At 52.9% G+C, this 12,614-nt stretch overlaps 1 protein-coding gene across 6 annotated transcripts in view; it reads right to left on the reverse strand.

Annotated features, from left to right (window-relative positions):
• Positions 1-1,535: 1,535 nt before the first annotated feature.
• The window catches only part of SLCO2B1 (solute carrier organic anion transporter family member 2B1), a 51,218-nt gene continuing 40,139 nt past the window's right edge, over positions 1,536-12,614 (reverse strand). For 2 of the 6 annotated variants that reach the window (XM_024762000.1, XM_024761998.1), the window contains 5 exons: positions 11,001-11,166; positions 6,403-6,566; positions 4,958-5,022; positions 4,513-4,633; positions 1,536-3,498 (listed from right to left, as the gene is read on the reverse strand). In XM_024762000.1, the coding sequence (XP_024617768.1) occupies positions 3,318-3,498; positions 4,513-4,633; positions 4,958-5,022; positions 6,403-6,566; positions 11,001-11,166 (697 nt within the window). In that variant the 3' untranslated portion in view covers positions 1,536-3,317. The remainder of the gene's footprint in view (positions 3,499-4,512; positions 4,634-4,957; positions 5,023-6,402; positions 6,567-11,000; positions 11,167-12,614) is intronic. The other 4 variants (XM_024761999.1, XM_024762003.1, XM_024762001.1 and 1 more) reach the window with 4 other exon arrangements.

Below are 12,614 nucleotides of genomic sequence, written 5' to 3' on the forward strand. Positions count from 1 at the left end.
GGCTTAGTTGCTCCGCGGCATGTGGGATCTTCCCGGACCAGGGATTGAACCCGTGTTCCCTGCACTGGCAGGCGGATTCTCAACCACTGCGCCACCAGGGAAGTCCCAGTTCTTGCTCCTCGTTTATTTGTGCTCCAATCCTGGCTCCTGGCTCCCTGGTATCTGCCTGCCCTGCAACTTCCCAGCATAAGTCTACAGCCTAAAGGAACTCTGGGCCAGGTGTCAGGATCTTCATTCTGGTTCCAGTCCTGTTCTCTGCTAGATTTTACCACCATAGAATCTAGTAGGAGACTTAATGCCTTCTCCTCCAACTCTCAGGGACAGGGTGAGAAGAAAGTGAGCTCACAGGTGTAATTGCTTGCGGTTTCTCATTGGCCAGAGGCTGTGTCAGGGAAGAGGGCTGCTCCCTGGACCCCCTGAATCCCTGGGAAGTCACTGGCCCTTACCTGTTCCACCCCTGGCTCTCAGCCCCATGTCTCTCTTGTGATGATTACTCCTGGAGTCTCCTCCCTGACCAGCCTGGATGATTTTAAGCACAAGCACCTCATCTTCTTCGAATCTCAGCTCAACCCAGAGGTAGACTCAGCGTGAAGCTAAGACTGCTTGAGCACCACGGCCTCTACCCAGGCCCTGGGAGAGGCTTCGGCAATATGTTCCTGTTGTCAAGGTCTCAGGAAATTTCCGAAGGGAGACCCTTTCACCACAATGGGTCGAGATGGCTAGTTCTTTCCACTCCAAGTGTCCTTGTGTCCCAGTTTCCCTTTATGTGAAGCAGTTGGCATGGACATTTCTGGAATAATGCTAAGGGGGAGTGGAGTTGGGGATCAATTTAATTTGGATTCATTGGGATATAGTTATGTGGTTCTCAGTCACCTCTATGAATAGATAAATCATTGCTAGCTACCTCTGTATAGAGAATGGCTTCTAGGGATCTTCCTACCCACAGTCCAACTCATTTGGCATTGTGACATCAAGGTGTCATATCCAGAGGTCATCTTGTGACATGAAAGTGTTTTCTCCTGCCTGGCCCTGGAAATATACGGACAACAGAGGAGAAACAGGTTTAAAATGTATGGAACCAGAAGCTAGTCTATAGAAAATATTTCCAACCGTTAGGGGGAGAATTTTGGAGGTATGAACAGCAGTTAGTAACAAATCTTATGCTATTTTTCTGAATTGTGAGATGTATTTGTTTTGACTTCTTTTTTCATTCTAAGTAAATATTCACCTTCTTACCTAATTGTGTGCTCTTTTTCTTAAAGAGGACTCCCCTAATTGTGTAAGCATCGGTTCCCACAAAATCTAGATCTAATCCTGGCTCTGACATTTATTTTGTGTGATCTTGGGCAAGTTGCTTATCCTTTCTGAACCATCTCCTCTTCTGTAAAACCTGAATGGCAGTTTGGACAGGTGAGGACTGGGAAAGCCTTGTGACATTATTCCACTTCTGAAACCATTACTAGAGAAAGTAGTCGAGCCGAACAAAAATTAGACCAGAATATACAGGTAGGGGAAGATGTAATATACGAGAAGTAACGGTGAGCAATGAATCCAGCAAACCTTCAATCTAAATAACTGGAAATAATCTGGTTGTTGCAAACCTTAATGCAGTTTGGAAGAAAGGATTTTTGTAACGGAAGACACATTATGCAAGAACAAATTTAATAATAAGCTATATCTATAATTCCAGATTATTTCTGCAAAACCTGGGAAACAAGAGGGAAGGAGGAGGAATATGAACATACAAACAGCCTCGTCTTGTTGGAAGAGACTCTGAAATTCTTGGCACTGATAAATACAGGCTCAGATATCTGTTAGACATTTAAAGGTATCAACCAGCAGAACAAAAATGGGAATTAGAACTTTTGTACCTCCCTCTTCTTTCATGTGGCATAGCCTCAAAGCCCTGCCGCTGAGAGCTGCGCAGAGGGCCAGAGCCACGTGTGCCCCCAAACCCCCTGGCCCACAGCACAGGGCTGGACACGGATTTGGGAAGCTCCTGCTTCTGACTCCCTGTCTCTTGCCTCCCAAGCAACTAGATTGGGCTGGAAGCAGATTGGGAAACTCTCTCCCCGTCCCAGAGAGATAATCAGGCCAGATAAGACTAGCCATAAAACAAGACAAGGCAAGACAAGGACTTCTCTGTTCAGACCCAAGCATCCCACAGACCCACTTATTACACAGAGCCACGCATTATTGCTTCTAGATCACAAGCCCAGGCATCACAAAGAACAGGTTCTTACGCCAACCCAGGCATCACAGAGAATCAGATGTTACCTCAAAATGTGGGTGTCACAGAACCAGACATTGTCTACACAACCCCAGGTGACATAGAATCAGGCACCTGGGAGGAAATGGTGAAATTAGGATTCTAGTCACAAAAGTCAAAGTGGCTTTGGTGGGCCCAGGTCAAATGTGTGAAATCTTGGCAATGCATGGGTACCAGTGAGTCTATGCTGAGTTTGTTCGGTCTTTGAAATTAGAAAATGCCCCAATGTGGGAGCTGGGTCCCCCTCTCCGCCAGGCAGAGAATAGGCCTCACCCAGACTGTGGCTGCCTGAGGGCAAGGGCTGGGATTTCCTGACTCCAGACAGTGAGGCTCCCTGCACAGCCAAGGCCCCTGGGGCCCTCACACCAGGTTTCCTGAAGGCCCTGCCTAGCCTGGATGTCGTGAGTGGGACCAGTTCCCTCCCCAGGGCGGCTCCCCAAAGCTCAGGGCTCTGCCTCCAGGGGGCACCAAATGGACACTTCTCAACAGAGGCTGTACTGGCCCCAAGTCCAGGCTGAGCGGGGCTGGGGAGGAGACCTGAGTCTGTCCTGGCCACACAGATGGTCACAGCTGAAGAGGCCTGAAAGCTGACAAGTTCATTTCCACCTGACAGAGATGGAGGTTGGGAGGCTGAGGCTCAGAGAGGGTGCTCCAGGTGAGCAGCAGAGCAGGGCCAGGACCCAGTAGGCGGGGCAGCCTGGCCTACTATTGTCCACTTCTCTATCCTCGGGCCCTGGGGGAAAGATATGCAGTCCTTCCACCCAGGAAAGCCTGGTTTCAGGTCAGCCCGTGTGGCTGGGGGAGAAGAGGGGGAAGACCCTCAAGCTTCAGAAGTGGCCAACACAACAAACCCGCAAGTAACTCTTTGGTTCAGGTGAGCAGACAAAGGCCCAGAAAGGGTCAGTGGCTTGCTCAAAGCCACACAGCAAGTTAGTGGAGGACTCATAATTGGAAAACAGGGCTCCCAACCCCCAATCTCAGGCAAAGGGCCCAGAGGAGGTACTCGCCATGGCTGCCACTCCTGGCCAGAATGGGGCCCTGGGACAGCTCACACTCTGGATTCCTCAGGCTCCTTCTTTGCCCCTGACGCTAACAGCTGCTGCTGTAGGCCAAGGTTGGGTATGGTCGCCTTGGTCCCCTCCTCTTTGTCCTGCTGCCTTAGGATGGCCAAAATCAAGGCGAAACAGGCCAGAGAGCCTGTCTTGAAGAAGAACTGGAGGCCGATGAACCTGGGAAAGAGCAAGTGACCCTTGAACTCAGGACCTCCCCATTCAGGGCTTGGATGTGCTTGGGTTGGAAGCAGAGTGGCGTCAGCAATCATCACCCATTATGTAGTTGGAGATGTTGAGGCCTTGGCGGGGATAGGCCTCCAGCCCCAGGGTGGTGGACCCTGTCACCATGGCTTTGGCTGGGAGCCCCTAGAATTGACACCCATGGGGGTCCTTCCTTGGAAGGGGGAAAAGGCTCCAAAGAAGCCTGCCTGCCCTGTGCTGACTGCCTCATGGCCTGGGCTGGCCCTGCCTCTCTCTGGGTCCCTCTAAGGGCTCAGCGGGCCTGACAGTTGCAACTCTGGATCACATCACTTGCCGCAAGAAAAGGAGGATTCCCTCTCCTGTTTGTCTAATTCACCAAGACTCTTCTTGACTTCTCCTCCTCTAGGAAGCACTCCTGGAACCATGCACTCCTCAGAGCTGGAAGTGAACAGCTCCCTACTCCCAGCTCTGCTAGTAAGTCCCTCCTCCCAGCTGCCCATCCATCCCAGGGCCTGCAGCCTCCCTGCCTTCAGGTTCCTTTGGGCTCCCCATTGTATGGATGGGAAGATTAAGTCCCAAAAAGGCAGGTCGCGCAATGAGGGAGGCAGAGCGGGGCCTGCATCCTAGGCCTCCTATGTCCTAGATAGAGCCATCTTCCTGACCCACCCCAACTCTCTGTTTTTCTCACACCTGGGCTGCTCTCCTGATTCTCCCCTCACTGAGCCAGCACAGACTGGTGAGGCCCAGCTTTGCCAGTTATCAGCTGTGTCACTTTGGGCCACTTACTTAAATCTCACTTTCCTCATCCATCAAAAGGGGAGACAATGTCTAGCTTGCAGGACTGCTGAGATCAGCACTGCATAGAGCGCCGATCACCTTGCAGGTGGATGCCAGTGGACCTCCCCTCCCTGCTGGTGGCCTGCCTGGGACCCCAAGAGTGTTTCTAGAAGCTTTCTCACAGCCCCCTAGTAGCCCCTATCCCGGTCTCACCGGTTTCGAAGCAGGTCGTGGTCATAGTAGTGGCAGACGGCCCGACGCCCACAACTCTGGGCCCAGTACACACAGGTGGTGTCAATGGCACTGCCGTGGATCACGGGGCTGGGCATCCAGGCTGGAGGAGGAGGTGTTCAGGGGACAATGGAAGCTGGCATCCCGGTACCTCCCCTGTCCACTCCCTGGTATATATAACTTCAGGGCTCTGAGGCACCGAGGGCCTCTTGGCCCATTAAGTCTTCAGCCTTCAAGCCCACCCCTTACCCTGGTATTGGATGCTGTCTCCCTGATGGGCTGTCTAGCTGCTTGCGCACCCACCTCCAGGGTACCTAGGTCGGATCTGTGACCCTGTGAGCCAGTGAACCCTAAGGTCAGGGAGCGGGCCCCACTCATCCCTGTGCCCCCCAGGCCTTGGACCAGTGGTCCCCAGCACATTCTTTACCCAAAACTCTCAGGAGCATGAACTGGATCCCCACAGCCAGAGTCTTGTCTTCTTTCTTCACTCCCCTAACAAGCAGGGACAGGGTGACATGAGGATTGAGAGGGTTCCAGCCTTCAAGGGGCTCTCACCATCCCCTTCTCTCCCACCCCCAGCACCAGCCTGCCCCCAGAGGTTCTTGGGGAGCGGGGCTCAGGCTCCATACTCCCTTCAACCTGCAGAGCCAGGTCCCAGCTCTACCCACTGACCGTCAGGGCCCTGTGCTGCCAGTCACAGACACCCCTCTCTCCCCACTCCCTGGTCCCACCAAATTCTCCCCTTCCTCCTACACTTGGCAAAACCTGGAGCTGGGCAGTCAGACACGCCGTTTAACCTCCCTGGTCACTATGACATCTCAGCCTGGGGTGCCCTGGCAATCACTGGCTCCTCTTCCTAAGTAATCCCAGCAGCTGGCATTTGTGGAGCGCTTACTATGGCTCAGTTATTCTGTGCTATGCCCCCCGCGTCCCCCGCATATGGTAGGTATAGCATTAGGCCCATTTTACAGGTAAGGAAACTGACAGATAGTTAGACAGGTTGAGTGACTTGGCCAAGACCCCACGGCTGATGGCTGTCAAGGGTTGGAATTTGTGCTGTACACTGCCTGCATGAACTTCTCTTAATCAGCCTGCCTGCTGGGGCATCTGACTCCTCTACTTTTGCTCTTGCAGCCAGCCTGGTTTATGGATCTACATGCCTTCTAATATTGTAAGGGGCTCAATCCCCCTTCTAATTTTCTAGAAAACAGATGGGGAATAAAATAATCCCAGCATAATGAAAATTTGGAATTATCCTGCTCTGAGGTCCTCTTATGGCCTCAGGCGACAGTTTGTCAGTCCCAGCAGGCACCCTCAGGACAAGGGCCAGAAAGATCTTGGACCAAGAGGCAGTGCTCAGCACAGGCTGGGTCCACAGCGGGCACCTAGTGCTTGTTGACTTGAAGTTGAAGAGTCGTAGACCACACTGATGGGGTTTGGATCTCTAGATGCACCACCTGTGACCAGCTCACTGCAGGTCGGGTGGGGCGGAGAGTCGGGTGATGCTCCCCCACTTCCTCCTCACTGTGACTGGAGGCCAGGGCAGGGGCTTAGGTGTGGCCTCTCCTCCTCTGGGGAAAGTAGGGGTCTGGGCTCTGGGCCTTGGCATCAGTACTATTCCACCCAGAACTTGCTACATGACCCGGGGCTAGCCCCTGAATTTCTCTGAGCCTCAGTTTTCTTATCTGTAAGATGGGGAGAAAACTTCATCTCAGCAGTTGCCATGAGGACGTAGACAGGACAGTGAGAGCCTGGTCTGCTTTGGGGGCCCAGGACACCTCCTTCTTCGAACACCTCCCTCAGGATCCCTTATCCTGCCTGTGGTTAAGAACCTCTTGGTACCCACTGGTTCCAGCACGCCCCTGCTTTCACCTTAGGATGAGCATGAAGGACGGTGTGTGGGTGACACTAGCCAGTGCGGCACCCAGGCTGACCAGGACCATGAAGGGCAGCACCAGGTGGCTGCAGGCCGAGTCGCAGGAGCCCGCTGGCACAGGGCCACCCCCTACCACGCAGCTGCAGTTGGTGTAGAAGACCTAGGGTGGGGAGGGGGGAAGAAGAGCCTTCAGAAACCTCTAAGGACAAGCAGCTGGCCAAGGGGTCAGGCCCCAGGAGGCTTATGAGAGACCCGTGGACTCACACAAACTGGGGCAGAGCTGGCTGGATGCTGGGATTTCTGACCCCTTGGCTGAGTCAGGATGGCTTGAGCAGCCTGACGGGTACCTGGACACAGGCTGTTTGCACACAAATGGGCTGAGCCCAGGCTGAGGCTGTGGGGAGAGGGGACGTGGAGAAGAGGACAGGGAGAGGGAACTAGAAGAGAGTCACCCCCAACACAGCACACATACACACACACACACACTCACACACATACCTATGTACTCACACTCTCATACACATACATACACACACTCACTACATATACACACACGTACTGTCAAACATACACTCACACCCCACACACATGCTCACACACTTATATACTCACATACACTCATACACCACATACACTCACTCATTCTTTCACCTGGTGATGTCAGAATGTTCCAAATTCCTGACTTTCTGTGCAAGGAGTTAAAGCAACAAAGTATTTTGAGGAAGGAATTCAGATTTTCCAGTTCAGTGTTCCCCCTTCCCGCTTTACTGAGGTCTTGCAGGGCACTGGATCCTAGAGTGGATTCTCAAGGAGAGATTCAAGCACAGGATGGAGAGGGGCAGATAGCATCAGTGGGAGTCTTGTTTAGCAGGTAAGGGAGGCGCAAGGAAGGCTTCACCAAAGAGGGGTGTTGGATTTGGGTCTTGAGGAATGAATAGGAGTTCACCAAGAGGAAAATTGGAATGAGTAGAGGGAAAGCTAAATGTAAAATCACAGTGGCATGAAAGAAGCCAGCAAATCTTTCCTTCTGTCGGGAGCAGAATGCATGCAAAGAGAAGGCAAAGGGGAGGCCTTCTCTTTGCATGGGGGGTGGGGTGTGTGTGTGCTGGGACCACACTGTGAAGAACCCTGGACACAAAAGAGAACATGACTGCTGTTTCCAGAAGCAGGGTGGACTAGGTGCCCTGTCAGTCATCCTGCTGACAGCAATCGTAAATGCTGGATAAAATAAAACAATGAAAACAATGTCCTGAGAGCATCTATGAGCTGGCAGGAAGGAAAAAATACTCAGGTTCAGTACTAAGTGAGGCAAACCCAGAGAGGCGAGCAGAGGCCTGAAACAAGGTTTGGCCGCCAGGTGTTTGCAGAACCTTGTGCAATGGAGCACAGCTTTCTGAGGTTGGGGGCTACAGGGCCAGAGGACAAGTCCTAGCCCTCCTTCCTGTCAGGTGAAGAGTCTAATAGGAGATGCCCGGAAAACTGGGGCCCCACCAAAGGCTGAAGAATGAGGAAAAGCTGACCCTTTCCTAAAGTGCAATGAAATGTCCTCAGGCTCACGTTTGATTGCAACCCTCATTCCCAGCCCCAAGGTGGCCTGGAAAACCACCTTTTTTCAGATTCTTTCAGAATTGGTCTAGACCACCAGTGTCCTCAGATGCCTCAATGGGAGCAAAGCTGAGCCAGGAAGACCTGGCTTTTCTTTTCTGCCCCTAGATCACAGTTTCCCAACCAGTGTGCCCCAGAGACCTCGGCCTCAGCTGAGCGACAGGCGTGCAGGGAACACATCAGCCCTCAGGGTGACCTGGTGAACTCCAGGCAGCTGGAACTCTCTGGGCCTTTCACCTCCAGCTTTGGCAGCTTTAGACTCTTCCCAATGTGAAAAGGGCTGGGAAGCCCTGAGATGGATGCTGGGAGCCTTGGAAAGATTTTAAGCACGGGAGAGATAAGACCTGATAGCACAAAAGCTGCTCTGGCTGATGCAAGAGGATGGACCTGATTGGGGAGGCTGGTAGAGAGGCAGGAGGGAGGGGGAGGGGGAAGGAGAAAAGGATTCTGATTTGAGAGATATTTAGAAGGTGGAATTAGGGCAAGGTGAGAGAGAAAGAGATGGGGAGAGAGAGAGACAGAGACAGAGAGAGAGAGAGGAGAGATTGGGGACCTAGGATTCCAGCTTGGGTGTTTGGGTGCTTGCCATTGCACAAGGCTATACCGCCATATGTACCTGCCCCCCTGAGCACACACTGTTTGGACCCTCACCACGGGCTGAGCAAGCCGCTGGGTTGGAGATACAATAAAGGGACAGGTAAGTGGAGAAATATGCCAAGGCCAGGTTATCGGAAGAGAATTATCCTGTTCTTTTTTCTGGAGGCAGAAGGTTGCTGGGAGAGATAAAAAAGCTAGAGGCCTTTCTCTTGGGGTTTTCCCAGCCCTTCATTCATATTCATCTAATTCCATGGCAGGAAGTTCGTCTTATGAATGACTTTAATCTCTCCAGCTGCCTCTGATTCTCACTCCCTAGGACCCCACCCCCTGAGCCCTAGATGCTGCCAGCCTTCCAATCTCACATTTATTCATTCATAAATTGTTACTGAGTGCAGCTGTGCTGGACACTGACTGATCCACCTCTGGGCTCAGTAGCTCAGGTTGGCCTGAGGAGGCAGGCTCACCAACAGACAATTCCAGGCCAGGGTGACCGTTCGTGAGTGCTGACCAGGACTCAGCTACACCCTCCTCCAAATACTATACCCAACACAACCTCTGAGGATGCACTGGAGAGGGGGCTGGGCTCAGAGGCCAGAGGCCTCAGCTCTAGTCCCAGCTCTGGCATTAAAACTTTGGGCAATGCCTGGTCCTTTCCTGGGCCTCCATTCCCCATCTGTATAATGGGCATAATAGAAGTGTGTATTACCGCATGCTTAAAATTCCTCAGGCACCATGCTGAGTGCTACTCGTGGCTCTTCACTTAATGAATTTATCCGGGTAAAACATTAGCACAGTGCCTGGTATATAGTAGGCACTCAATACTATCACCTCCATTTCACAGACCAGGAAACTGAGGCACAGATTAAAAAATTTGCCTAAGGTAACAGAGCCAGTTAGAGGCGGAACAGGGATTTGAACCAGGTGGCCTGGCCACAGTGCTCACAGGCCCCTATCCATAGGAGTTCACTGTTGCCTTGGGGATCCAACCCCAGCTGCCAGGGCCTGGGGGACTTTGGAAGGGTCTCAGGGAGATCAAACCAAGTCAGGACAGTAAATGCTAGGAGGTTTGAAAGCCTGGATTGCGATTATTCCAAATGCGAACAGTTTACACAGCTCAGGTGGTGCCTGGCTGGTTTCTGAAATATCATCAACCAGGTGCTTTACTCTGCGCCAGCCCGTGGGGCCCAGGTCTCTCCCTGTAGGAGTCTTGGGCTTAGATGTGGATGCCCAGCAGGACACAACGGCAGGGGTTCTGCATGATGGGAGTGGGGGTCTCCGGAGAGAGGGAGGCGTTGTCATAACAACCAGCCTGACACCACACCCACACACACATGCTTTATTCCAGCTGGTGGGGGGTGGCCTGAGGAAGGTGAGCATTGTCCCCACTTTTCCTTTGGGGGCAATGAGAGGAAAGGAGAGGAGGAACCAGCTGGTCTTGGTGGTCCTTCTAAGATTCACATAGAATGCACTGCTGCTGGTTATGCTTGTCCACTCCTCCTCTCTCCCACAACCGCATCCCCGGGAGTTCCTTGACAGCAGGGACCCTTGGCTCTGGCTCTGTCCTCAGCCCCCAGCACAGGGCCTGGCACAAAGGAGAGGCTCCACGAAGGTTTGTTGACTGACTGACTGACTGACTGAATGGGCTCATTGCTCCAGCCTCCCCACTGGTCTCCCTGTCTCCTGGCCTGCATTCTGTTCACCTTCCTCTGCACTATGGCCTCAAATGTGATCAGACACAGGTCTGACCCTGTCACTCCCCTGCTTAAAACCCATCCAAGTCTCCGCACTGCTCTCCAGATTAAGGCCCTCCCTTGTCTGGGCTTTGCTTTCCCTCCATGAACCCTTATGCTTCTGCTCCAATAATTTCCTTGCAGTTTCTTGAAACACTGTGTGTGTGTGTGTGTGTGTGTGTGTGTGTGTGTGTGTACCATTTGATGTGCCCTCCCTGCCTGGAAAGCCCTTCCCTAGTTTGCCTGCCCACGCTTGAAGATCCAGCACACCTGCCACATCCCGTGAGGCCTTTTGGGACCCTCCCAGGTGGGATGTATCTCCTTGCATCCTTGTCTGTGCTTGTGAGGACCACCTCTCCTGCCTATCACCACCCCTGGAATTCCTGAGTTACTTCCTTCTGCCCCTCCCCTGCATAGACAGCCGGGGCCAGATTTGGTTCACCTCTGTGCTCTGAGCCCTGGCACATGGCTGGGCCCAGGCTGGCAATGAAAGCTTATTGAAAGAATAAAGTTCTACATCTGCCAGCAGAAGGAGACAGATGACACAGACAGAGAGATGAGCCAGAGTGAGACCATTCAGAGCTGGGAGTGGGGCAGGCGCACAGAGGTGGGAAGGGCAGAGCCCATGGGAGGCAGAGGGAGCGGCCAGAGGCCTGACCCACCTGGCCTTTGTCCGGAGCCTCGTGGACCACCCGGTTCCTGCAGCCTGCGTGGCAGGGCGTGAGGTACTCCACCCGAGCGCTGGAGTCACAGACAGGGTTAAAGTCGTCTGACGGGCAGGAGCAGGGCTCCGTGCAGCCTGGAAAGAGCTCCAGCCCAGGCTGGGCACTGGTGGGAGAGAAGGCCGGCAAGGTTGGCCTGACTCTTCCTCCCTCAGGCCACGAGCCAGGGCTCCCTCAGCCCGGAAACCTCCCCTGACGACCATGGTCAGAGATTTCAGCTCCACACAGAGGTCTTTCACTGTCAGAGCTGCTCCACGACAGGCAATGGTGAGCCCCTTGCAGTGGAAGCTGCAAGAGGCCTCCAATGGGAGAAGTGCGGAGCAGAGTCTGGACCAGAGGCTCTGAGACCCCCTTCCAGCCCCAAGACCCTACAAGTCTTTGAGCTGATTCTGCAAACATCTCTGCTCCTCAATGACCCTTTCTTTTAGGGAACATAAGGTAAATTCTTCTCAGAATTTAGTCTCAAATGAAAAGTGCCTTTATCTCAATGAGCTGGATTGCTTCCTTTTCTGGGAAAATTAGAACTGTATGTGAGGGGCCCAGTCAGAGTACCTGAGTAGTTGTGGGATCTCCAACCTGTTCCTGCCTCTCTCTGGCCTCAGTTTCTCTGTCAGCTCTGCAGGTTCCCCTTCCTGTCGCCATCCTGCAGTCTCATGACCTTTCCCTCACTCTCACTGCCCTGTTCACTGTCTAGGGCACATTTTAGACCCACCTGACTCCCTTCTGGGGGCCTGCCCCCAAGTCCCAGGAGTGACTCCGCTCTAGTCTGACCGGGTACAGGGATGCCCAGGGGCAGGAGATCAGAAGAGAGGTGACTCCACCTCTCTGAGCCTTGCTATCCTCATCTGTGAAATGGGGATAATGGTAGGACCCATCCCAGAGATCCCATGAGGGTTTAATAATATGGAATATGGGAGGAGCTGGACATGTAGGAGACCCTCAGTTCTCAGCAGCTGTTGGTACCATTAGTTGTGCTGGAGTTTGAGAAATTCTCAGTTTGTCCAGTTGGTCCCCAAAGGCTTCTTCAATGAATTATAACCCAAAGCTGAATAAATTGCAAGAATATAGATGAGAACCTGGATGAGATGAGATGTCAGGGTCAAGGTGAGAGGCTTCAGAAGAAGAGACAAATGAGGCATGTGAGGTAGGCTCACTTTTCCCCATTTGCTTTTTAAAAAAATTGTGATAAAATATTCATTTACTTTTTACTCTAAAAATCATGAAAATGTCCTGGCTCCCTCGTCAGACCAGAGGCTTCATGAGGGCCTGGCTGAAGCCCCACCTCGGTGCCTAGAACAAGGCTCTGCAGACAGAAGGACCCACCCTGGACCTTTGGGAAAAGGAGAAGGGACAGGGAAGGAGGGGAGAGGGAAGGGAGATGGGGGAGAGGTCGGCGAGGTGGGAGCTGGGACAGAAGGGGCAAGGGCTGAGCATTTCTGGGCTGAGGTCCCCGTAGTCACACAGAAGGAGCCCTGGATGTGGAAAGTTGGCCCCTGGGTGGAGGGAGGAGATGCCAAGGCAGAGGAGAGAACAGAGCAAGTTGGGGGATTCTAG

Source organism: Neophocaena asiaeorientalis, unplaced genomic scaffold (assembly GCF_003031525.2).
Source record: "Neophocaena asiaeorientalis asiaeorientalis breed wild unplaced genomic scaffold, Neophocaena_asiaeorientalis_V1.1 scaffold263, whole genome shotgun sequence".
Classification (NCBI taxonomy): domain Eukaryota; kingdom Metazoa; phylum Chordata; class Mammalia; order Artiodactyla; family Phocoenidae; genus Neophocaena; species Neophocaena asiaeorientalis.